At 47.4% G+C, this 24746-nt stretch overlaps 2 protein-coding genes across 2 annotated transcripts in view; both read left to right on the top strand.

Moving 5' to 3' along the window:
- LOC116660486 (shadow of prion protein-like) overlaps positions 1–2035 on the top strand; it is a 56234-nt gene extending 54199 nt beyond the window's left edge. Inside the window, exon 2 of the mRNA XM_032470065.1 lies at positions 1859–2035. Coding sequence (XP_032325956.1) covers positions 1859–1955 — 97 coding nt within the window. The 3' untranslated portion in view covers positions 1956–2035. The remainder of the gene's footprint in view (positions 1–1858) is intronic.
- Positions 2031–24746, top strand: part of CHD7 (chromodomain helicase DNA binding protein 7) — a 115399-nt gene continuing 92683 nt past the window's right edge. Inside the window, 1 exon segment of the mRNA XM_032470074.1 lies at positions 2031–3683. Within this exon segment, the coding sequence (XP_032325965.1) occupies positions 2031–3683 (1653 nt within the window).

Raw genomic sequence — 24746 nt, 5'->3', positions numbered from 1 at the left:
GCTTGGGCTTTTTCGGAGTAAATTCAATTTTCTAAGTATTTGTTTCATTTGGCACTGGAGATTTCAGCCTCTCTTTAGTTTGGATTTTAAGGTAGCTGTGCAGTAAAGCCGGCATGTCTGTAAATGAAATGGCTTTCACGCTCACCTTATTTCCACCCACCTGACCCCTGTTTTTGGAGAAAGTAGATCGGAAAATGCATGGCAGTTAGCGGTGGAGTGAGGAGACCTTTAGCTTTAGCTGACAGCTGTCACCCGAGCGCTGCAGACCCGGAGACCCTCGCAGGTGTTATGTCTGTAGTTCTGACAGCGAGCAGGAATGTTGTTTACGTTTTCTGTAAGCAGAGGTCTCCTCTTGTTGGGAGAGTGTTGGAATCAGGCAGGCGGAATCCGAATTTTGATCTGTCTTGTGGGTGAGTTCTCAGCCGTGCTGGTGGCCCCTGTCCGTCCGCATTCCCGTGGTTGTGCAGAAGTGTGTCACTAGAATTTATGATGGGGCCTGCTTATAACATCACTTTTGAAATTCTTCACCAAGATACTGATTTTTTCAAGTTAGGCAGTATCGCACAGTGCTTCATGTGCTTATGAAAGAGGGGGAAAAAAGAGTTAAATTCCAAAGATGTTTAAGATTTTGGACATTTTTCCTATGTGAATTAGTTCTTTATTAGGTTGTTGATTTAATTAGCATTCAACAAAAACACTTTCCTGTTTCGATTGTTGAAACATTCTTTAAATTGGTTACTTTAATTTGACACAGAACCTACTGGGAACCGTTTGAATAAAGCGTAGGGCGTTAGTAGGTATACGTACCATGTGCAGTCAGCGCGGGACCCCGACGGGCGGGCCTGCGCCCTCGTCCCCACCTGCTCCTCCTCCGTGGCCCAGAAGAGGTCAGGGCGAGGGTGAGGGCTGCGTGGACATTTTGAACTTTATTCTGTGAAAATTTCCAGTTCTGCCCAGTCTAGGGGGAAGTTTTCCATCTCTACTGATGAGAATGGTCGTCGTCTAGAAACCGCCCGCCCAGCTGGAGTCTGCGAGCGGTCGCGCGCCGGGGCCCGATCGTCGGCGCGGGGACGACGCCCTCGTGGTCGGAGCGGCCCGGCCGGGCGCCGAGCGCGGCGGGCGCTGCCGGCGGCCGGGAGCTCCCGCCCTGGCCTCTCCCCGCGGCCCTCGTGGGGCCCGCCGGTAGGCGCCCGGGCCGCCGAGTTGTCACGGCGCCGGCCAGCGCGCCCTGCGCCCGCGGCCCCGCCGCGCCCTTGGTCGACGCCTCCGTTGCTGTTCCGTAGTTGGTCGTACGTGGGCCGTAAATACATCTAATTTGTACGAAATGACTGATTTTGGTATTTGTATAATCCTCTAGTCAATTTAACCAAGTTGAGCTTTTCACAGCCCTCGGTGCTGCGGCTGCTCATCTGATTACACCGCTCAGGGGAATAAGGTTAAGGGCGGGCTGTCGGTAACCAGAGCATTTCCAGGGCTTCAGCGCAGCAGATGGGCTGCTTGGCTGTACTCATACATCTGCTTGCCTGCGGTGGCAGCTGCCGCCGCTTCATGTTGTGTTCTTTTGTTCTGTTCCATCCAAGAATGGAACGCCAGGAAGTGTAGTGAATGGATTAATTTAAGGTTAAGGTTAGTGTTTTGCTTGCTTTCTAAGTAACCGATCATAATAATGCTTCTGGTAGAAGCTAATGAGTTTCTCTTAAAGTGAACCAGATTTATAAAATACAGCCCAGCGAGGGGGCTAGATTAGTATTGTCGACGGCGACCAAATTCAAACGCGGAAAATGCTGGCAGTTTTTATCACTTGTTCCTAATTCTTTGTTTTCTCTTCCCCCCACCCCCCACCCCCACTCCCTTCCAGGACCTATATCCAGACTTTGCCTGACACTGCAGGGTCCAAGAGAATTAAAGAAATATGGAGTGACATGAAGAAGATTAGTCAGGATTATAGGCTCTGAGGACGAGCCCTCAGTGAAGTGACGCACAGCCAGGCTCCCGCGCGCTGGGCTGGAGGAGCCGTGTGTTGGGAGAAGATGGCGGATCCAGGAATGATGAGTCTTTTTGGCGAGGATGGGAATATTTTCAGCGAAGGCCTGGAGGGCCTTGGAGAGTGTGGTTACCCTGAAAACCCGGTGAATCCCATGGGTCAGCAGATGCCGATAGACCAAGGCTTTGGCTCGTTGCAGCCATCCCTCCACCATCCCTCCCCTACCCAGAGTCAGACCAAGCTGACCCACTTCGATCACTATAATCAGTACGAGCAGCAGAAGATGCACCTGATGGATCAGCCCAACAGAATGATGAGTAACGCCCCTGGGAATGGACTGGCGTCTCCCCACTCGCAGTATCACACCCCTCCCGTCCCCCAGGTCCCCCATGGGGGCGGCGGCGGCGGCCAGCTGGGCGTCTACCCTGGCATGCAGAGCGAGCGGCACGGACAGTCTTTCGTGGACAGCGGCTCCATGTGGGGTCCCCGGGCCGTGCAGGTGCCGGACCAGATCCGGGCCCCCTATCAACCGCCGCCGCAGCCCCAGCCGGCGCCATCGGGGCCCCCGGCGCAGGGCCACCCCCAGCACCTGCAGCAGATGGGCAGCTACTTGGCGCGCGGGGATTTCTCCATGCAGCAGCACGGCCAGCCACAGCAGAGGCTGGGCCAGTTCCCCCAAGGCCAGGAGGGCCTCAGTCAGGGCAACCCTTTCATCGCCACCTCAGGACCTGGCCACTTGTCGCACGTGCCCCCGCAGAGCCCCGGCCTGGCGCCGTCCCTGCGCCACTCCGTCCAGCAGTTCCACCACCACCCCCCCACTGCTCTCCACGGCGAATCCGTTGCCCACAGCCCCAGATTCTCCCCTAATCCTCCTCCGCAAGGCGCTGTCAGGCCGCAAACCCTTAACTTTAGTTCTCGGAGCCAGACAGTCCCCTCACCTACTATAAACAACTCAGGGCAGTATTCTCGATATCCTTACAGTAACCTAAATCAGGGATTAGTTAACAATACAGGGATGAATCAGAATTTAGGCCTTACAAGTAATACTCCAATGAACCAGTCCGTACCAAGGTACCCCAGTGCTGTGGGATTCCCATCGAGCAGTGGTCAAGGACTAATGCACCAGCAGCCCATCCACCCCAGCGGCTCACTTAACCAAATGAACACACAAACTATGCATCCTTCACAGCCTCAGGGAACTTACGCCTCTCCACCTCCCATGTCACCCATGAAAGCAATGAGTAACCCGGCAGGTACTCCGCCTCCGCAAGTCAGGCCCGGAAGTGCTGGGATCCCGATGGAAGTCGGCAGTTATCCAAATATGCCCCACCCTCCGCCGTCTCACCAGCCCCCTGGTGCCATGGGAATGGGACAGAGGAATATGGGCCCCAGGAACATGCAGCAGTCTCGTCCGTTTATGGGCATGTCCTCCGCACCGCGGGAGCTGGCCGGGCACCTGAGACCCAACGGCTGTCCCGGCGTTGGCCTCGCAGACCCGCAGGCGATCCAGGAGCGGCTGCTGCCCGGCCAGCAGCATCCTGGCCAGCAGCCGTCCTTCCAGCAGTTGCCAGCCTGCCCTCCGATGCAGCCCCACCCCGGCTTGCACCACCAGTCTTCGCCCCCACCCCCGCACCACCAGCCTTGGGCACAGCTCCACCCATCGCCCCAGAACACCCCGCAGAAAGTGCCTGTGCCTCAGGTAAGGGGACTGGGTCCTGCCTGCCTGCCTGCCTGTCTGCCTGGCAGTGAGAACTGTAACTCGATGAGCTGATCTAGCAGGCTTTTCCTTTAAACTTCCTGGAAAGCGTTTTCGTTACGAGGTCCTGAAATTTTGTCTTGTGAGCTGCCCTGGAATCTCCTTTTTTTTTTTTTTTTTCCCGTGACTCCCTGTATTTACTTCTTGCCTCATACACTTATTCTCTTATTCACTGAATTTTGAATCCTTCTGTCCCAGGAACTGTGCTGGAGCTAAGGCTGCATAGAAAACCGGGCCTGGGGCCTCACCCGTGAGGAACTCTGGTCTCATTGCCAGGAGATGGACGTTGGACTGACGCATTTTTCCCCTATATTCTTCTGACTCTGTTTCTCTCCCTCTCTCTTCGACGTAAAAGTGCACTGAAACTGGGTTTCCAGGAAAGTTTTATGTGGTAGTGCCTCCTCTTTCTTTTAGAAAATTTATTATCAATTTTCCCTTGGGAAGCTGCAAAACGTGCTCTCCCGTAACACTTATTTTACCAACTGTTGAATGTTAGTGTGATCTTAAATGGCAAACGGTAGAAAAATCCCAGTAAACCGTAATCCACGGGAAGTGTTTGGCCTCTAATAAGAGATTTGGAGTCTTCCTTTTTGTGAGCTGGGACTTTATCCTACAGAATTTATAAGCAAACAGATTTAGGTTTTAAGTTCTAGCGCTCCCAAGATATCTTTCCGTTATAAATGTTGGTGTTTGTGCCCTAGATCTAGGAGAAGTAAATTAATGCACAGATTATCTGAGTGCTGTTCAGAAATGTGTATTGATCTTCCATCATGGGTGCAGCCCTGAGCTTGGCTAGCACAGTGCAGTTTTAGAGCTGTAGGGCACAGGGCTTGTTCTTGGTGAACGTCTACTCAGTTTGGGGAAACATGACCGGCATGTGGAAGTACAAAGCGACAGGTGTCCAGAGGCTGAGGCAGCCCCTGTGGATGAGGCTGCTTGGCGTTTGGCTAGGACTCGGCCAGGGCTGTGAGCCGAGGGCATTTCTGGTTGGGGGATGGTTTGTTAAAGGGGGCATGGGACGTTGAATTTGCTGCAGGGCAGGGCCGGTGGTGGAGTTCTGGTATTCTGTTTTAAAGAATTTGGACTTCACTGGGGAGCCAGTGACAATGACTCGACAGTGCGTGCTGGTTAGGGAGCCAGAACCTGAATTGTGAGCCTGTGGTCCAGGCCTGTGAGGACATTTTGGACCAGGGCTTGGGGAATGGGAACAGAAAGGATTGAAACTATGGGAAAGTAAAAGGGTCGGATCAGGAAAGAGCCTTTTTGGGGATCCCAGTGGAGAGGCATTGAGATCAGGGACTCAGAAGCTTCAGCCTTGCTGAGGCTGGAAAGTGGAGGTCAGGAAGGCCTCCTGGGGACCTCAGGGCACAGGACACGTTGGACTTCCGGGAAAGCTGCCTTCAGAGGTATGGCACCCTTAGAGATTCTCAGGAGGACCCCCGAGGTCAGTGGGAGCCACACGGGCCTCAGCCACCTGACCTGCGCTGCCCAGGAGAGAGTACCCTGCAGTGTGACGGGGAGGTGGGAAGGGCCATTTCCGAGGTGCTGGGGCCTTGGGCCAGCCTGGGTGGCTTCCAGGGCAGAAATGAACGTGACCTAGTTTCCTGGGATGATTCTTTTCTTGTTCCTCGGCAGTTTCTTATTAAACACGGGGTCTTTTCAGAGCAGTGCCCCCGCAGACTTCTTGCCCCAGCATCTCCTCTCCTCCCCAGAGGACACAGTTTGAAGGAAGATGGCCTCCCCTCCCCCAGCTACCACCTGTAATCCGACCCCTGGATGGGAATTGCTGATCTCCTCCAGCATTCCCTAGTTTTAAGACTGCGGATTTCTTGACAGGCATTTCAGAGGACATGTATGAATATGTGGAACCTGAGTCCCTGAGGGGTGGGGGTGAGGGTGGGGTGGGCCAGATGTGCTGTGCCTGGTAGACGCTGGGGGACACCAAGTGTTCCTCCCTTTTCCTCCGGCTCCATCTTCTCAAGTGAACCTTTGTAGACAAACTCGGAACTATTTAAGGGGTGTCACAAATACATTGGAGGTGTTTCTATTATGTAAGTTCAATCGCATTTTTAAACATTTTGCTCATGGAATTTGCTTTCTTTTTTCTGCTCAACTTTGCATCCTCTTTGAATTTCGAAGCAGTCAGTTTTGAAAAGTAATACTAGGAAAATGAAAAGTTTTGAGAAGACGAGACTTTGAAATCAGAAAGGTATTGGCTCCATTGTTTATTAGCTGGCTGACCTTAGGCAACTTAACCTCTCTGAACCTCAGAGTCTTCATCCGCCGAGTAGGAAAAATAGGACCCATCTTAACGGTGGTTGGCATTAAGTAGGGGAACATACTCACGTCAGGTGAGCGCGAGTCTGGCCTGGTGTATACTCATATGTGAATTCTCCCCTGGGTTTTAGTTTCTGATCTCCTGCAGTGCAAACCTCACTTCATAACCAGTGTCATTTCACATGTACTAAATGCAATGTAAAATTATTTTAAGGAGCAGGTTACATATTATGAAATACAGCCTTAGTTATGAAGCACTGAATTTGATTTGTGCAAATATTACGCCGCTTTTAGCGCATGTTGCCGAGGGCGATGAGGCTGAGATGGGTAGTTCAGAAAGCCGTCACGTAACCCTAACCCCCTTCTCCCTGGGACCGGCTAACGTTCTGCTCTGGCAAATCATCTATCCAATCGTGCTTTGCTTATGAGCTACCAAAATCGTTTTGCATCACATATGTGAGAGGATGGTGGTTCAAAGCCAATGCCATGTAGCAGGGAAACTACCTGATCAAGTTGGACTATTGATGTCATTTGCTGAATTGCCACATTCAGGTAGGCTTGTTGACTTTCTTGAGTTTTTTTTACTTTTTAAAAATAGGAGGTAGGCTTTTTAGATGTTTCCTGGGCAGCGAGCAGATAATTTCTAAATTATATCACGTGTTTAAGTATCTTCGAAGGTAAGTTTAACTTTAAATTGAAGAGTCAGCAAAGGGAAATATTAGAACAGAGGCCAGAGTTCGTCAGGCCGTAGGTTCGCTGTGTGGACACAGTCTCTCTCGTGGAGGCTCCTGACCTGCCTGGTGATTTGATAAAATTTACAGGGAAGGAAACAAACCTACCTTCGTTTGTTTTCAGTGGCTGATTAGGCCAGTGGTTTCCTGTCTGTCTGTCTGCCTGTCTGTCTGTCTGTGATTAAGTAAATTGTTTATATGTCTATTGTCTCTTTGAGTTTTAGTGAGATATAATTGACATCCAGCACTATGTAAAATATATAGATAATGATTTCATTTACACACATCAGGAAGTGATGGTCACAGTAAGATTAGTGAACACCCATCATCTAAGTACAAAATTAAAGACTTAGAAGAAAAAAATTGTTTCCCTTGTGATGGGAGCTCTTAGGATTTGCTCTCTGAACAGCTTTCGTGCATAACCTGCAGCAGCGTTCATTATCCTTCTCACGTGGTCCATTGCACCCCTGATTCTTAGTGTCTTATAACTGGAAGTTTGTACCTTTTGACTGCCGTCTTCCAGCCCCCCTCCCCCACGCCCGCCGCTGGCAGCCACAGTTCCGATCCCTTTTTTGTGAATTTGTGTATTCTCGAGGTGTAATTGGCCTCCATCACTATGTTAGTTCCTGTTACACAACATGGTGATTTGCTGTTTCTATACATCTCACACTGACCATCCCAGTAAGTCTCGTTACCATATGTCACCACACAGAGATAGTGCGTAACTGCTGACTGTGTTCCCCACACTGTACGTTTCATCCCCGAGACTCATTTCTTTCGTAACTGAAAGTGTATACCTCTTCATCTCCCTCACCTGTTTCTCTCCTCCCTCCACCCCTCTCCTCTCTGGAAACCACCTCCTCGCTGTTTGCATCTACAACTGTTCATCCACATATAAGTGAAATCATACAGTATCTGTCTTTCTCTGCATCTCGGACCCTTTTGTGCTCTGAAATTAAACATTGTTGTGGGCTCCAAAAGCCCTTTGTTTATGTGGATTATATGTGTTGATAGTTATTGTCTCAGAAATTAAAACTGAGGACAGTTTGAAATATTTGTTACTCATTTTTAAAATGCGTAAAAATTATAAACATTATGTTAACATAAATCACATTTTTAACTGAAAATCAGCAGTTTTCCAAATTAAAAAAAAAATTAATGTTTTACATTTCCTGAAATGTGGGGTGCTAACATCTGCTTCTGCAGACAGCCCGCATGCAAATCATGAGCCTTTGGCCGAGTCCACTTATGTCAGAGAGAACGTGAGTGAAAGGCAGGTAGCATCTCAGTGTCTTTAGAAAAAGGTTCTGACCTCCCAGACCCCCCAGTCCCGCTTTAAGAACCAGCAGCGTGAAGGGAAGAACGCAGGCCTTGGGGTTTGCCGCTTCCATACCACCAACTGGTTCCCGGCCCCGCGACCTCCCGGTTCCCGCCTCCCCTCAGGCCCGATTGCGCTATCTCTAAAATGAGGCTGATACACCTTCCTGGTGAGCGGCATGGAGAGATTAGCACTAGCGTCTCTTAGTGTTTAACAGGGTGTCAGACACCTGGTGGGGACTCAAAAGCAATAGTGTCATGGGGCAGGGGTTTAGAATTGCTTGTTGCAGGGTTTAGACAATGATGTCAAACACTCATTCAGTGTTAAGTACTGTCAGAGTGGTTTGACTTCCTTCCCTTGATTTCTGGAGCAGTTAGCAAAGACTGAGGCCCCGCGTGCTGCTCCCCGGGAGAGGCGCGGGCCCGCCTCTGCCCCGGGAGGACACCTGGAGATGAGCTCGCCTGCTTGGGACCAGCTCCTGCTCTGGTCTTGGGAGGGGGAGGCTGGGGCCCAGGAGGGAGTTCTGCTGAGGTGCGAAGCATCACTTGAGTTGAGAGAAGGATTAGTAAACTCGGGGGAGGAAAGAGCTTACGGGGGGGCTTGGAAACCATGAGGATGATGAGAGTGAACCCCATGGCCCTGAACGTCCCTCAGCGTGGCTGGAAGGTGGGGCTGGAGCCTAGGGTTGGAGAGCTGCCCCGTCCCCGCAGGACCTGGCCGGTCACGGCGTGCGAGCTGCTTAGACCAGCCCTGTGGCCACCGGGGACCGAGAGGGTGAGGCAGCCAAGTGGACGCCGGTGAGGAGAACCCAGAAGGAAAGCGCAGAACGTCGTTCTGTTCATTTGAAGAGCTTGTCTGACACTCAAAAGACTGATTCCGTGATGTCCTTTAGGTTACAGGCAAATCCCTGAGTTTCTGAATAATTCACCCGCTCAAGTCTACACAGGTGCAGATTCCTGGATTCCACTCTCGGATGGACGAGTCCTGGTGGGATTTTTAGGATCTACAACATGTGTCCTTAGAATAAATTTATTTTCGATAAACTTGTGCCCCTTTAATTCATTTGATCATGCAATAGAGTTGTGGTGAAGGAGAACAGAAGCAGAAAACAGTTTTAGAGGACCACTCAGATTGAGGTGATGGGTAATGTGTTTGGTCCTAATTTTCCCCTAGGAAATTAAAAAAAAAAAAGACCCAGAAGAATCAGTGGTGCAACTTCCAGTTCTCTGTCTTTCGGGGATGTGTTATGAATATCTTTTAAAAAATAGCCTTTCTGGGAAAACCTTTTCCTGATAAATCTCAAGTATTGTACTGAAACCCTCTTGGTTCACCCAGTAAATACAGAATTCCAGGCATGAGCAGAGTCATTGGCAACTCCTAGATGTATTTATGGAAAAAGTGGCCAGGCTTCTTAAGCCTTTCTTGTGCAAATTGCGATCGGAAGTAGAGAAAAGAGCCTTTTTAATTGAGAGAAGATGTATCTCTGTGAATACCACTCTGGACCGACTTCACTTTTACACCTCTGCAGACGTCTGGTGGAGATGCGGAAACAGACTGTCTCTGAAGAAAACCTATCTTTGACCTAAGTGGCAGGAAGGGGCTGTGCCCATCGAGCCTGGACCAGAGACAGGCCCTGTGGGTAGACCTGATTGGAGCTGGCCTCCCTCCAGCGCAGACAGGAAGTCAGAGGAGTTGCCACATCCCTGCGTGCTGGTCCTCAGGACCCCTTAGGTTAAGGCCATCCATCCCTCCCTGATTGCTCTCCACTTTCCTGGTCGTTGGGGGCGTTCCCAGCAGCCTCCTGTTTTTCATGAAGACTGAAGATGTGTCAGTCACCTGTACCGCTGATTAACGAGCACCTCCCTGCCTTTTCCTGGAGTGGAGATGCTTTATCTGGAGGCCAGGGTGTCAGTGGGTTAAAATGGAAAATACCAAGTGAGGAGCAAAGCTGAGAAAAACGTTCTCTTCCATATGTCCTTTCACCTGCAGTCTGAAAGTGTGAAATGAGCCGAACACTAAATGGTCGCCTTGCATCTTAGTGGCTTTTATTTTCCAAGAGTATTGTTTTCTGTGACTGTCAAAACTGTTGTCGGTAACAAGAAGGTAGTTTTAAAATTTGCTTTCAAAACCTGCATATTAACCATCTGCTAAGTGTCCCAGGTAGCCAGTGGACTTCCTTAACTTTTAAGAAACCACTTTTAGCTGCTGCTTTTTAATCTTGTACCTTGGTTGTCTTTACTCAGCTCCATTAAAGAAACATTGAAGGTCTGTTATGTGCCACGTGCTACGTTCAGGCCGGAGCTCGGTGATGTGTGGAGGGCGGGGGCGGGAAGGTCCTGTACTTGGGCGTAATCTCCTGGCCGTCGTTTCTTCGTGGACTACTGAGTTCTCCACCACTGCTGTCCAGCTGACATAATTGCAGCCACAAACGCCAGCTGCACGTGTTATTTTAAATTTCCTAGTAGCCACATTAAAAAAAAATACTAGTATGATGTATTAATATATTTAATTAGCCCAGTAGATCCAGGGTATTACTCCAACACGTAATTGGAATAAAAAATTACCAGCAAGATGTTTTACACAAGTATTTGAGATCCAGCATGTATTTTGCAGGCAGAGCCCATCTCATTTCAGTGCAGCTGTGTCTGCATCTCCATGAGGCAGTGAGCTCCCCACGTGGCTGGCGGCTGCCTCACTTGAACAAGGCAGGGCTGCACTCCTTCCACGGGGGTTGCTTCAAATCCTTTTGGAAACAAGGTCAAAGCATAAATCAGTTTGATGCACATATAAATAAACCGAAAATTGTTTAGTCTAATGATGACAGTCAGCCTCCAACACGGGTGTTAGCACCCCCATTATCAGGTTGGGAAAGTAGGATTTTTTTAATGTATCACCAATAAGTGTGTTGTTGGAGGGGTGTGTGTGTGTGTGTGTGTGTGTGTGTGTGTGTGTGTGTGTGTGTGTGTGTGTATCAGTATCAGTTCCTAAATAGATTATTGAAGTGAAATCTCATTCGTTTGGATTTCAAAGAAGACTGTCTGAATGTCTTTCTACTTTCCTGTAGGGGGAAGAAAGTAACGTTTTTCTCAGAAAGGTGGATTACAACCATTTTCAAGATTTCAGTTTCATGTGGTTTTGGATACTTTCGGTAGGGTGCCTCTCTGTCTCATACGCTTGTCTCTTGATGAAATTGGTTCTCCAAGGATGAGGGAGAAAGCCTTCATTTTTATTATTACACATGGCGTGCCCCCCCCCCCCCCCGGCTCTTTTTCCTTTCGCCCTTTTCTCTCCTCTTTCTTCTTTGTTTTATCAGTCATTCAGGAAAGGCAGAGCAATAGCTGGCTGGAGGAGAGCTGGGAAATGGGTCGGGGGGGCAATTAGGGGAAAAGCATTACTAGACCTCACTTGGAGAATTTGCCTTACTCTTGACATCTTAATATTGGTCTCCATTCTCTGTGGTTACAGCTGTCAGTCTGTGGATAATCTCAAAGTAACCACGGGGAGATGGCCCTTGGTCTTCCTTTGTTACTGAATGCAGCTTTATCAGCGAAGGAAGTCAATAGCAAACTTGAATTTGTGCTTAGCCTTGCGAAGCCTTAGTAGGTGATGGTGCATCACCACGAATGAGGTTTCATTTTTATTTTTTTTCACTTAGTGTAAAAACCAGAGAACCTTCTAGTGGCTGGGCTGTGGCACTGGGTCAGGGTTCTGGTGGAGAACTTAAAGGAAGTTGGCTAAATGCCAAGGTGCTGGCACCATTTTAAAGAGTCAGAAGTCAACATTGATTCACAGGCGCTCGTGATTCAGCTTGCCTGTTTCCTGGCCTGGGTTGTCCAGTGAGTGTGACAGTCTGGTGCGGCCTGAGGGCATTTCCTTGCGGCTTATTTCAGTGATTGAATCCAAGGCAGCACCCAGGCAGTTATCTGAAGGACACACGCAGTTTGATGCCCATCCTCAAAGAGCATGATTATTTCTGATCTGTTTTGTAGTGTAATTTGGTCTGTTCTCCTCCACTGCCTTGTGTGTTTAACTCTAGATAATTCTGTACCACGGATTTCAAGAGAATTCTTAGACTTGAATGCTAACTGGGTGAAAGCAAAAATAATTGTTTCAAGCTGTAAGTCAGAGGTATTAATCCCCAGAGCATTTTGTTTTGTTGGTTTGCTCTGGCTCTGGGCATAAAGAGTTGGAGAATATTGAAGGAGGTGCAGGTGGCAGCGTTGGAAACTTTGTTCAAAGTTTCTCAGCTGATGCTACCTTGTGCCGTCCTGTCTCTTCCTGGGCTGGCTGGACAGGTGTGCAGTGTTGGTGTAAGAATCCTGTCCTCGTCCGTTCGGTGGGCCGGGGGGTCCCCGCCTCTTGCTGACCGTAGGGGTCATGACAGACCACAGCAGGGTGGATTTCTCTGCTAGTGAATAGGCAAAGACTTTCAGATCATCCTTTATCCAAAATTTTTTTAAAAAGTTATATTTCTGGACATACTTTCAAATGAAGGGACAGTATATAGACTTAAAGTTCTTACTGCGTGTAGGAATATTTGAAATTAAAGTTCAGTTTTTAGGTCATGCTCCTACATGGACTCTTAGAGCCTGAGCATTCTTTTTAATTTAGAAAAAAAAATCATATAAAATTGTGGGATTATTCAGAGTTATGATGTGTTTATTTTCAGAAACACCTGTTAATGTCAAAAATACCTTAAAATGTCAGTGTGAAGAAATGGTCAAACTATAATACCACAATGGAGGTTGCTGGAAATGGACATGGGGGACTAATGGAAAATTTACCTTAATCTTGACTTTTTTAAAAAAATGATGGGACATCACGTATTTTTGAGGGGGTGAAGTCACATTCATTCATTCGTTTGTTTATTTATTTATTTATATAATGGAGGTACTGGGGATTGAACCCAGGACCTCGCGCATGCTGAGCATGCGTTCTACCACCGAGCTATACCCGCCCCCCACCCTTTGACATGTTAGTTTTACTCTCCCTTCTCTGTAGTTAGAGCTGTAAATCTACAGGTAATCTGTAAGGAGCCACGGGCAGCCAGGGGACGGGGGGCCGTTACTGAGTATGATGTGCTGACGTTGCTTCAAACTGACCCATCACTGAGCTGACCCCATTTCTGGCTGCTCTGACATTGCAAAGACATTTTCACAAAGGAAAGCTGATGAAATGCATAAAGGCATTCCTTGGATTAAAGGCGATAAGTGGGAGTTCTTTAGGGGGCACGTCTGATGATTTGGTAAAAAGTTAGGTAGAGTTTTATTTATTTCAGCTGTTCCTCTGAATGTTTTCCCTCCTCACTCCAACTGGTTTTCCCCCACACTGTGGGGATGTTACTGGGGCACACTCACCCTTCCTGCTGGGGTCAGATGCCACAGTGGCTCTTGTGCTCAGTGTCTTAAGTAAGTCGACTCAATCTGGTGTCCCTCTTACTTTGAAATGATGATAGAAGACTTGGCTTAAGGAAGGAAATAGTCCAGGGTCTGATTCTGCAAAAGGTCTGTCTTTAGAGCCGAGCTTAAAGCTCACAGCTTTAGTTTTTGCAAGAAAGTGAACAACCAGTATTTCTATAGAAGTAAGGTAATAAGAAATAAGCCTAGGGTGTCATTGGTGAAGTGGGTGCTGGTGGTGGTGGGGGGAAACCTGTAAGAAACTAGTCATTTATAGAACAAAAGTAAGCCAAAGTATACGGTCAGTTTTAATCAGTTTCCCTCATTGAAGACTTGGGTGACAATCCTGCCAGTGCCGCACCACATTAGATGCTAGAGTAATAATTCATATCGAGTGTAAACTGAGTTCCAAGAATAAGTTACTGGGAAGAGGTGTCAGTTTACTGGTTTCATTTAGAGTTTCCCTCATTTTCTAGACGCCTCACACCTGCTCTAGGGTCTAATGGTCCCTGCCGGGCTGCGTGTCCCTCTGCTGGTAGGAGGTGGCTGGAGAGCTGAGAAGCAGTGCAGAGGTGTGAAGACCGCGGGTGTGAATCTCGCTCTTCCAGTTTTTTGCTTAGCAAAACTTTTGACTTAACAAAAAATTGGATATTTAGCTTCCCTAAACCTTAGTTTCTTGAAGGTAATAATTGTACCAATTCCACAAGATTATTATGAGAATTAAAGGAGATAATGGCTGTAAAGTTTTTAGCGCAGTGCGTGGCATGCGGTAAGCCCCCAGTGAGTGTTAAATATTTTATTACGATTGTGAATGTGCTTGTTGAAATGAGCTCTTGGAATTTTTCTCCCATTTTCTACTCCTCCGCCTCGAAGTAGATAAACATTTCCTTATTTTGTAAAACAACGTTTTATCTCAATGCTTGAAAAACCAATTTGTCAGATTCTCCATAAGGCTGACACAAATTCATAATATTTGCGGGAGGGGTGCCAAAAATTGCCCTCACACTACTGCTGTAACTCTTTTTAATCGAATCTCCAGGAAGTGGGATACTACTTATAAAATATCAGCTTCTTTCTCAGTGTTTAATTCCTTCCCAGTTTAAACCAAGGTGAAAACCATCGCTGAGTTTTTAGCGACTACAGGCTGCAAAAGTGAAGTCAGCATCCTGTTTTGTGTTCCGAGGGAAGTTATCTGGTGTTCCCTCCAGCATCCAAGAGGTTAACCCACTGAACTCTGTATACACCTATATATAGTAAGTCTTGACTTGGTTAAATATAAATTTAAACTTACAGCTGCTAACCACAGATGCAGCGATCACTTCACCCCGTCGTTCTTGCCGACATCTTCCTGTGTTTTCACCGCGTGCTCGCACACACCTTGGGCTGAAATGTTGGATTTGTTTGGTGAGTGGGTTCCTGGGGAGTAGCACTGTCAGCAGCTTTGAACTCACTTGGTTTGTGAAGGTCGATCCACTTAATGATCTTTTTAATGTTTCTTAAGCCTAATCTATTTTTTTTCTTTAAAAAGTGACTTCATATTTTAAAGTGAGACAGTCACAAAAGAAATAGAATGGTTTGCTGTAGTATGATTTTTTTTGAATTTTTATTTAAAAAAACTTTTTAAATTTTCTTTTTTGTATTGAAATATAGTCAGTTTACAATGCTGTGTCAATTTCTGGTGTATAGCACAGTGCTTCAGTCATACGTGAATATACATATATTCGTTTTCATATTCTTTTTCACCATAAGCTACTACAAGATATCGAATATAGTTCTCTGTGCTATGTTGTAGTTTGATTTAGTAGCTAAATTGTTAAAATGTTGCCAAAGAAGGTAATTCACACTTCTGAGTATATGAAGTCTGCAATTTTGGAAACAAATAAAAAAAAATTTTTTTTTTTGATGGAGGTACTGAGGGTTGAGTCCAGGGCCTCATGTGCGCTAAGCATGCGCTCTACCACAGGGCTGTATCCTCCTCTGGAAATAATTTTTATGTAACTTGTAACACTGTTGCTGCTTTTTAAAGTTTGCTGTTTAGAGCTATAGAGCTTCAGAGCTGGAAGAGGCTGGAGCCCGAGTCTTACTCTGTAGGGAAGATCACAGTTACATCTTTGCTCCAATTTGGATATAAGGGAAGGGCCCTTTGGCTTATCATCTGCAGAATTTGTGCACCACAGTTCTTTACTTTTGAATAAAATTCTTGGTTGAGAAATGAGATTGAAATAAAATTAAATGGAAATGTCTTTTTATCTAATGTCCAGATAAAATATATTTCTCAAATGTCACGGGCAGTGTTTGTATATATTACCTTATTAAACCGTAATCTACAATCTGTATAAAATGAAATGCTCCCTTTGTATTAGGGGAGAACTCTAGAGTGGTTGCAATCCAGGCCTGTCCTAGACTTTCATTTAATTCAAGGTTTAGGTGGGGAAAAAAAAACCCCTAAATATCCTTAGCCGTGTAGTGAAGTTTGTTAGAACGTGTCTAGTGTTTTCCAAGTCATTTGTTCAAGAGTAATGTGTTTGTAGGGGACATATAACCCGGTGCTGTCTGTGACCTTTGTGTGATGATGAGAATGTTCCCCATTTACTCTGCCCAGTGCGGTGGCCACTGGCCATACAGGGTCTTGAGTGCCTGAAACGAGGGTGGCCGGACTGAGGAATGACACGTTCATTGTAGTTCATTTAAATTTAAATAGCCATATGTGGCTACTGGCTTACATGTTGGACAGTTCAGTGTGTATAACCCAACAAGACACGTTATTTGAATCACGGGAAAATAAGATGTAACAGGAAGATCTAGAGAGGACAGTGTTATGTCGAGTGTGTAGCCACTGTCAGCTCTGTATTTCACATTTCCTTCTCTCTCACCTCTTACCAGATGGTCCTAAACCCATGGGCGCAGGGCGTCCTTTGGTTCCGCTCAGTAGTGATGGGATGTGGGCACCCCTGCACACCGGGCCCCGCCGACGCGGTTCACTTCGGTGTTTTCGTAATAAACCTTTGCTGTGTTCCAACCAATTGCTGCATAACACAGTGTGCTATCTTTAGTGACGTGAGGAGGGTGTCTTGTTTTAAAGGATTAGTGATATTTCAGAAAGTTGTTGTTTAAATTTTTTTTTCCGCAAAGACATTCCAGCTACAAATATAAAATGTTCACTGTTATTTGGTTTCATAAGTTAAAAAGCTGTTAATTCAGTGGATAAAATTAGTTTTTTTGTTTTCCCTGAAAAAGATTTTTCATAATTTAATATTAAATTCGGTCACCTCATTCCTGGAAAAAGAAATTTCAAAATACTCTCTCAAGTGCTTAACGGCTGTCAGCTCCGTCTTGCTGATCGGTCTCCTAGGCCACGCCTTTCCCGTGCCCACAGGCACGTGCACCCGTGTGGATCTCTTCATCGGATGGGACTTGCCTTTATTCAGCCTTGAAGATGAGCAGGGGGCACCAGTTGTTACAAGATGTTACTTTAGGGTGAATTAATCCTATATGAAGATTGATACTGTTATTTCCACATTTTATAGTAAGATTAGTGGCAGAGGATAAACAGAACTAAATAGAAACCTTAGCGGTAGTCCTCAGTTGATATTTTTCCAAAAAGGATTTGAGACATTCAGACAAAAGGACATGTGTGTGCGTGCATGTGTGTTTGTATGAATGAATGAATTAGAAACAGGAAATCGGGTTCTGAAATGGAAGCACAAGGAAATGTGCTAATTACGGCCTTGGTTGCTGGGACTGAGTGTTGAATTATATTCTGAGCTTCCTGGTGAGTGTGCAGGGCAGACGGATAATTCTCATCACCAGAAAGAAGGAAATTTTCCTTTTAAACCTCATAGAGATTTTTTTCCCCCGGCATGAAATCCTAAGAGAAATTTTGTGTGGTGTATTTCATATGGAGGAGGTGCTTTTCTTGAGTAGTTCTACAACAAGTGTGGAAGTATTTTGGGGTTTTTGTTTGTTTCTCACCTGGTAGTTCCTTCCCTGACCCTCGATGATCCCCTCTGAGGATGTGAAGCGCAGGGCCGCACGGGAAGGCTGTCCGGGGAGGGCGGCGTTGGTCTGGGCTGGGTGATGCCCCCAGAGAGGCTGCTTGGTAAAGTAAGTGGGCCGACGATGCCTGACGGGGCGGGTTGCGTACCTTCGGTGAGCTCCCCGAGACGCTTGGCCTGTTAACTAGGTCGTGGGTAGGGCCTTGATAGAAGATGATTTGACGGTTCTTCAGATCATCAGGAGTCTCAGTTTTTGTGAATATACTAAATGCCACTGAATTAGTCACCTTGAAATAGTTAATTTTATGCTGGTGACTCTCAACTCAGTTAAAAAAAAAAATCTGAAGTACGAATTTTGTATCTTAATGGTGGAGGGCAAGAGCCCTGTTCTCTGGAAACCAGAAAAGAGGATTGTAGGGGAACCCTCTGTTTTGAAACTTAGGTTCCTACTGTGTGTGTTGTCATGTGGATGAAAACTTCTCACCTTCTGGTGGCACTGGGAGCGGTCAAAGTGATGTTAGATTAATCCAGAAACAAAGGTCTTCCATCAAGCAGCTGGTGGAGACTCCAGAGCATGTTGTCCAGAGGGCTTTCTGGGAGGATGGAGTGGTTTATGCACGTTCATTGCGGCCGTCTGTAGCCACGTGTGGTTATGAACACTTGAAACATGGCTGGTGGGACCGAGCAACTACATTTTAAATTTTACTAAATTTTAACCAATTTAAATTTAAATAGCCATATTTGGCTAGTGACTCTTGTATCTGATAGCGGGATTCCAGAGTCGTAACTGATACAGAAGTGGTGTTCAGAGTTTTCCATCCTCTAAAAGACTTCTGAAACAAAAAGTTTTTAAAGTCCTGATTTTAATTTTTTAGTTTGAATAAATACATTAAAATATGTTCATCTGCATGACCATCCTCTCACTCAACAGGCGTTTGTCCCCAGGCACTGCCCCCTCTGAGATTTCTTACTGAAACTCTTTGCTGCTGAGAGACTCCTCTTTGGGAGGGGACCCTGAGCAGGAAACCCAAATAAATAAAGGGAGCCAGTTGTGTAGACATCTGGTGGAAGAGAGTGTAGCCTGTGCAAAGGCCCTGAGGCAAGAGTGTGCCTGGTGTGTCTGAGGGGCAGCAGAGAAGCCAGTGTGTTTGGAGTATGGTGAGTAGGTAGGGTAGAGAGTGACAGGGGCTTTGGTAGGAAGAGTAAAAGGGGTCAGATCACGTAGGGTATTGTGGGCTGTAGTAAGGAGCTTGAATTTTACCCTGAATGAGCTGGAAAGCTATCGAAAGGTTCTGAGCATGAGTGGCGGGATGTATTGTGCATTTCCGCAGACTCCACCTGCTCTGCTCTGTGAGGAACAGAAGAGGACAGTCGATCAGGTAGGATAGAATGGTGGCTTGGACTGGGGTGGTGGCAATAGGAAGAGGTCGCAGATTTTGAGGTGGCATTGACGGTTTTTGCTGATGGGTTGGAAATGAGATCTGTGAGATGAGACATCAAGGTTCTGGCCTGAGCAGTGGGAAGACCAGGGGGTGCAGGTCAGGGCAGGAAACTCAACTTTGCTTGAGACAAGTTACTTTGGGTGCTTACTGGATGCACGTGGAGATTTCAGGTAGGCAGTTGGATGCAGGGGTTGAGGGGAGGAGTTGGGCTGGAGGTTTGAATTCAAGAGATGGCATGGTGTAAATGGTTCATTCTGCCATCGCCTTGATGAAGTCACTTAGAGCAGGTGGCTGGGAGAGAGAAGTGGGGCTGGGGCCCTGCGCAGCCCGTCATTCTAGTGCGCTGGATCTGAGGATCCGGGACAATAAGTACAGTGGATGAGAAGAGGAGTCAGGACGGGGACATCACCCCATGGCCCGTCCTGGAGCCCAGGGAGGAAGGAGTTGCCAGCAGGGAGGGGCGGGTGGTGCCAGATGCTGCACACTCCTCCAGGCAGCTGAGGGCTGACTCTTCCCAGTTTCAGTCTTAAAGGTCAACCTTTTTCATGCTCTTGTATGCTTCTCGCCAACATAACTTTTCAGTTGTTAAATTTTAGCAGAATTCTGAATTCGAGGTAGCAGTTCACCAAGAGGTGGTAATTGCATCACTTAGCAGCTACCGTGTACCAGGCTGTATTGGCTCCCGAGATACAAGATGAGTGAGAAACCCCCTGTAAACTCCCCAGACTTGTAATCTTAGGAGAGGAGGTATGTAGGCATGTCGCGCAGGGCTTGCCGTGGCAAACACGCGGAGGTCGATTGAGTGCGGCAGGGGGGGCTAGTGATAAAACAGTTGCTGTGAGTTGGTGCTGAGACCAGTATTAGGACCAAGACTCAACTGACTTTCAGTCTCTACTCCTTCCTCCAGCGGATGCCATCTTCACACTGTAGAAAATAACCAGTCTTAGAGCTTACGAAGATATTTATGGGAGGATGTCCACTTGAAGAACAAAAATCACTGTGCTTCCCAGCACCAGCCGAAATCTTTGCATATTGCTTGTCCCACTTTCCTACCATCTGCCATCACTAAGTAAAAAAAGAATGAGTGTGTGTGTGTGTTGGGGGAGGGGGGTCTGTGTTGTTACTTGAATTGGCAAGATAAGCTTTTCTTCTAAATCTCACATTTTGTCTTTACAATGAATGTGAAGTTTGCAGTCCACTCAGATACCTCTCGTTTGCTTAGCTATTTAATTATCTAACTCCCTCCTGCCCCAAACCCTTAAGCAGAAATTCTGATGATTAAGGAAGATGTGCATTTTGGGTTACTTTGAATCCCTGTTGGTCCACTTGCCACGTACTCTTGGGGAAATGCTTACACTGATGGTTTTATAAAATTTCTACTGTACAATCTTGTAATCAGAAAAATTTTTAAAGTCTCGCTGTACGTCTCAGTTGGATAAAATTAGTGAAAATCTTCAGAAGCCCTTAGCTGCTGGAATTTCTCCTAGAGATCTAGGTTTCCCTTTGGTGAGGATGGGGAGCTTCTGGCTGGGCTCATCGGACAAGGACTGAGGACTTCAGGACCCCCTTCTCTTACCATCCAGGTGTCGTGGGAAGCGCCATTTTTGGCCCATCCTTCATCCAACTTCTGGGTCAGCCTGTCTTGTGCTAAACGGATTCTGTGCAGGTTCTCTAGAAAAGTCCCTTCTTCAGCCACAAATGAATGAAGCCCTACCTTTGCTGCCTGCTCCCCGTTCTCTCCTCCCCAGACACAGTGGACTAATCGTAGTTTTCCCAAGCCTTCTCACCCCAGGGCTTTTGGTCAAGAACATTCACCTGTGGTTTAGGGATCACTCGCTCTGAGCCCAGCAGTTGTGGGGTCTTGGCTGCCCCTCTGTGCCCCGCAGTGGGCTGTGCCTTCTCCGCGTTGTGATGGCCCATCCTGGAGGGCAGCCCGGCACAGCATTGAGGAGCGTGGCCTCGGGGTCCTGGTTCTGTCACTTTGTTGCTGATGACCTTGGGTGAATTGCATAGCTTTTCTGGGCCTCAGTTTTCTTACCTCTGCGATGGGAATCACACCAGTCCCTGTCTAATAGTGTGATTAGGAGGACTAAGTGAGAGAATACACGTGGTGTGCTTAGAACCGTGTCTGGGGCACAGTGTCGTGTCTGTAAAGGACTCCCGCTGTTCATGCCTCAGTATTATGTTACTACTGTGCCTGAGACACAGTTTTGCTAAAATAGTCTGTCGCCCCCCACTGTGTGCTGCGTTGAGTGAGGTGAGGCTTCCTGTCCATCCCGTCATCTTCTGTGCGGTGGCCCCTGTGCCGGGCACGTACATTCCTCAGGTGTTCATCCAGCCTGTGTTACATCATGAAGAGGTGTTCTGGGAGGGTGGGGAGAGTGATAGCGAGGGTCCTCCTGCTGGAAGGGGTGTCTCCTGGACTGAACTGTACCTGATGGGTGGGAGCCAGCCAGATCTGAGGGTCACAGGGCAGCAACCTGGAGGACTCTCTGGGGGGCGGGTGAAGACCAGACAGCAAGGGGGAGGCCAGCAAAGAAACTGAACACAGGTATGGAAAATTGTCTAGTCACCATGTTAAAAAGCAAAAAGAAACAGTGAAATTCATTTTAACATATTTAATGTAATATATCCAAAATATCGTTTCAGCATATAATAATTGAATATCCTTTCAACAAGCAATATTTAACACAAAAACATCAACAAGATAGTTCACATTTTTTCCCCTAAGTCTTGGAGATGTGGTGTGGGTTGTACTTGGAGTGGCTCTCAGTTCAGACCGGCCACACTTCCAGTGCCCCGGAGCCTGGCAGGGCGCAGGGCCGGGGTGGTGCATCGAGGAGGTGGACCTGGGCCACCACATCGCTTACCAGGTGGGTGAGTGGTGGCCTCACAGATAGGTGGGAGAAATCAGGAAAAAGAACAGGTTTTTTTGGTGTGTTTGTGGTCAGCAGTGGAGGGCAGGAGATCAGATGGTGAGTTAAGTTCTGGGGTTTGAGCTTGGGCTGGGCTGTGGGTTACGGAGCCTCGTCTAGGGCTTCATGACCTGGGGGCCTGTCCATCCCCAGCTGACCCCTGACTCAGGCACCTGTCTTTGGCTCCAGGGCTCTCTTCTTGGGCTTCAGTGGAAGAGGGATGACCACCCCCCATGCCCTGGATGGACGGGCTGTGGTCAGAGCCAGAAAGAGAAGCATACGTGTGTCAGAATTTGCAAACGTGCCTTAACCTTCCATCTAAAGCAACTGAAGTGTTCCACAGTTCAACATTATTAGAATTTTAATGGTTTTTTTAAAAAAAATTTACACACAGGAAAATTATAAGCCATTTATTATTATTATTTTTAATTATAAGCCATTTTAGATAGAAATACATGATCGGTGTAGTTCAGCAATTACTTGAAAAGGTCTGTACCTTTTAGTTTTGGAGGTCAAATTCTGAGAACTCTGTCTAGGTCTCTTTCCTGGGAGCACGTTTGTTGGGAATGGGATGAGTGATGGTAATCCATTCATAGCAGAGGGACCACATAGCATTTGTGCCTGTCGAGTCCTCTTTAAGGATGTTCAGAGATGAGGTGAGAACCTCATCCTTCCATACACCCATCCACTCGTCCATTCTTCCTTCGCTCACTCAGTTCACGGCATTGTTGAGAGTGTATACTGTGCCGGCCACTGTGAGGACGTGGAGGTATAAAAAGAAGCTTTTCTCCCCTTAAAAAAAAAATCCCAGTTATACAGTGATATAACCACAACGAGAAGAGAGAAATGCGGACTTGTCTGGGAGTAGAAATTGCAACTTAATTACTTGTCGGGCCGGGAGGAAAGGTGCTACTTGAGGCAGGGGAAGAGGAGTGATGGAGGAGACACTTGTGCAGACACACGGCAGAACATGGTGCTTTCACAGGACAGGAGATGTTTCAGCATGGCTGTGGACCAGTCAGTAAAATGTGAGCTCATTTACATGTGCGCTTACTGGTTCCACCCTCTGGGCACCTTGGGGACACAGCTACAGCAGGGTGCAAGTGAACAAGGCCGCAGGAGCACGCACGTGTGGTCAGGGCAGAGGCTGGACGTGTGACGTCTGTGCTAACATTTGAAGTGGGCTTGGGGAGATTTTGATATTCCATCAATAAATACTAGGCCTGCGTATGTATCAGTCCCCGTGTTAGGTGTCGGGCAGGTACACAGACACACACATTTCTGTACGTGTATGTATCCTCCTGTAAACAGCTGACCCATGAGCAACCAGGGCGCCAGGGGCACCCATCTTCTGCATGGTGGAAAATCTGAGTATAATGTGTATTGGTCCACTGGGTGTGCATGGTTCCTCTGCATCCATGGGTCTGCATCTTCAGAGTCAGCCTACCTCGGTCGTGTCGTACCATAATACTTACTGTTGGGAAAAAAAAAAAAAAACCTTGTATAAATGGACCTGGACGGTTCAAATCCGTGTTCAAAGGTTACCTGTGTCTGTATGCCCCTGTATATATAAAAGCAGTCTTTCAGAGGCTCATAGTCCAGAGGGCTAGAAGCATCTAGTAGGAAATAGCCAAGCAATGTGATAAATGTTACTTAGCCTTGTGAGAGTATTCGACTCTACCTGGAGAGATCAAGGAAGGCCTCAGGAGGAGGTTTTGGTTGAGTTTTGCAGTTGGAGTAGGATTTAACTGGGAGGAGGGAGTCCAGGCAGGAGGAGTGACTCGTACACAGGCAGTAAGTTGGAAAGAGCTCAATGTCCTCATGTGACTGTGGCCGTCCGCCTGCGGGGCCAGCATGTGTGGTGGAGAGGAGCAGACACGAGGTGGGAGGGCAGCCACGCCGAGCGCCTCGGTTTAAGTGTAGTTGATGGGGAGTCACTGATAAGTACACAAAAGCAGCAGAGGTGGGGGGCATTTTAGGGTCGTCTCTTTGCTACGATACAGAAAGTACAATGATGAAGGCGAGCCCCGTGGGAGGAAGACAGACCTGGGCTGGAGAACGTGGGCGGGGGAGAGACGGGTCTTAAGTGCCAGTGAGAGTGAGGGAGGGCAGGGGTGGGTGACGGGAATCACAGAGACTTTAACCAAGGTGGGAACGCAAGGTTGTTGGCGGAGGAGAATGACTGTGGTTTTTGGCGTCCCAATCTTGAGGTGCCGGCGACACACCTGGTCTCGGTTCGCTGAGCATCTGGGTCTGCGAGAGTCCTTCATGTGGACATGGCCTCCTGGGGGACACAGAGGGGAGAAGAGAGTCAAGAAATGGCCGGTGAGGGAAGAATGTCAGAGACAAGGTACAGAGGGAGTAATTTTTGAGGTAGGAAAGAGGTTTTCCCCCTTCCACTTTGATTTTTGAAAAATTTTAAGTCTACAGAAAATTTGAAGGAATAATGCAATGAACACTTGTTTGTCCTTTACCTAAAACCACCAGTTGTTAACATTTTGTCATATGTGCTTTACTCTCTTGCTGCCTAAGCCCTTGTGAAGGAAACAAACTATGGAGGAATTTGAGGGAAGAGCTCTGAGGACAGAGGTGGCCTGTGCAAAGGCCCTGAGGTAGAGGGGCTTTTGCCCTTTGTTGTTGTTTCACAATACGCAAGGGACTAACGTGGTGTGAGTGGAAGAGAGCGGGAGTGGGGGTTGTAGGAGATGAGGTTAGGGAGGTAGCAGGTGTCCATTTCATTTGAGGCCTTGTAGGCTAAGGGGAGGAATTTAGATTTTACTGTGAATGAAACGAGAAGGTTCTAGAGGTTTTGGATTGAGATGTGACATGATCTGATTTACACTTTTAAAGGATCACTCAGACTGCGTAGCGAATAGACCTTGGAGGAGGGCAAGGCTAGAGACTGGGGTCAGTTATAGAGGCTGTGGTGGGA

This window comes from Camelus ferus, chromosome 29 (assembly GCF_009834535.1).
Source record: "Camelus ferus isolate YT-003-E chromosome 29, BCGSAC_Cfer_1.0, whole genome shotgun sequence".
In the NCBI taxonomy this organism is placed as follows: domain Eukaryota; kingdom Metazoa; phylum Chordata; class Mammalia; order Artiodactyla; family Camelidae; genus Camelus; species Camelus ferus.
Note: the sequence above shows the minus strand (reverse complement) of the source record. Positions and strands in the feature narration are given on the sequence as shown.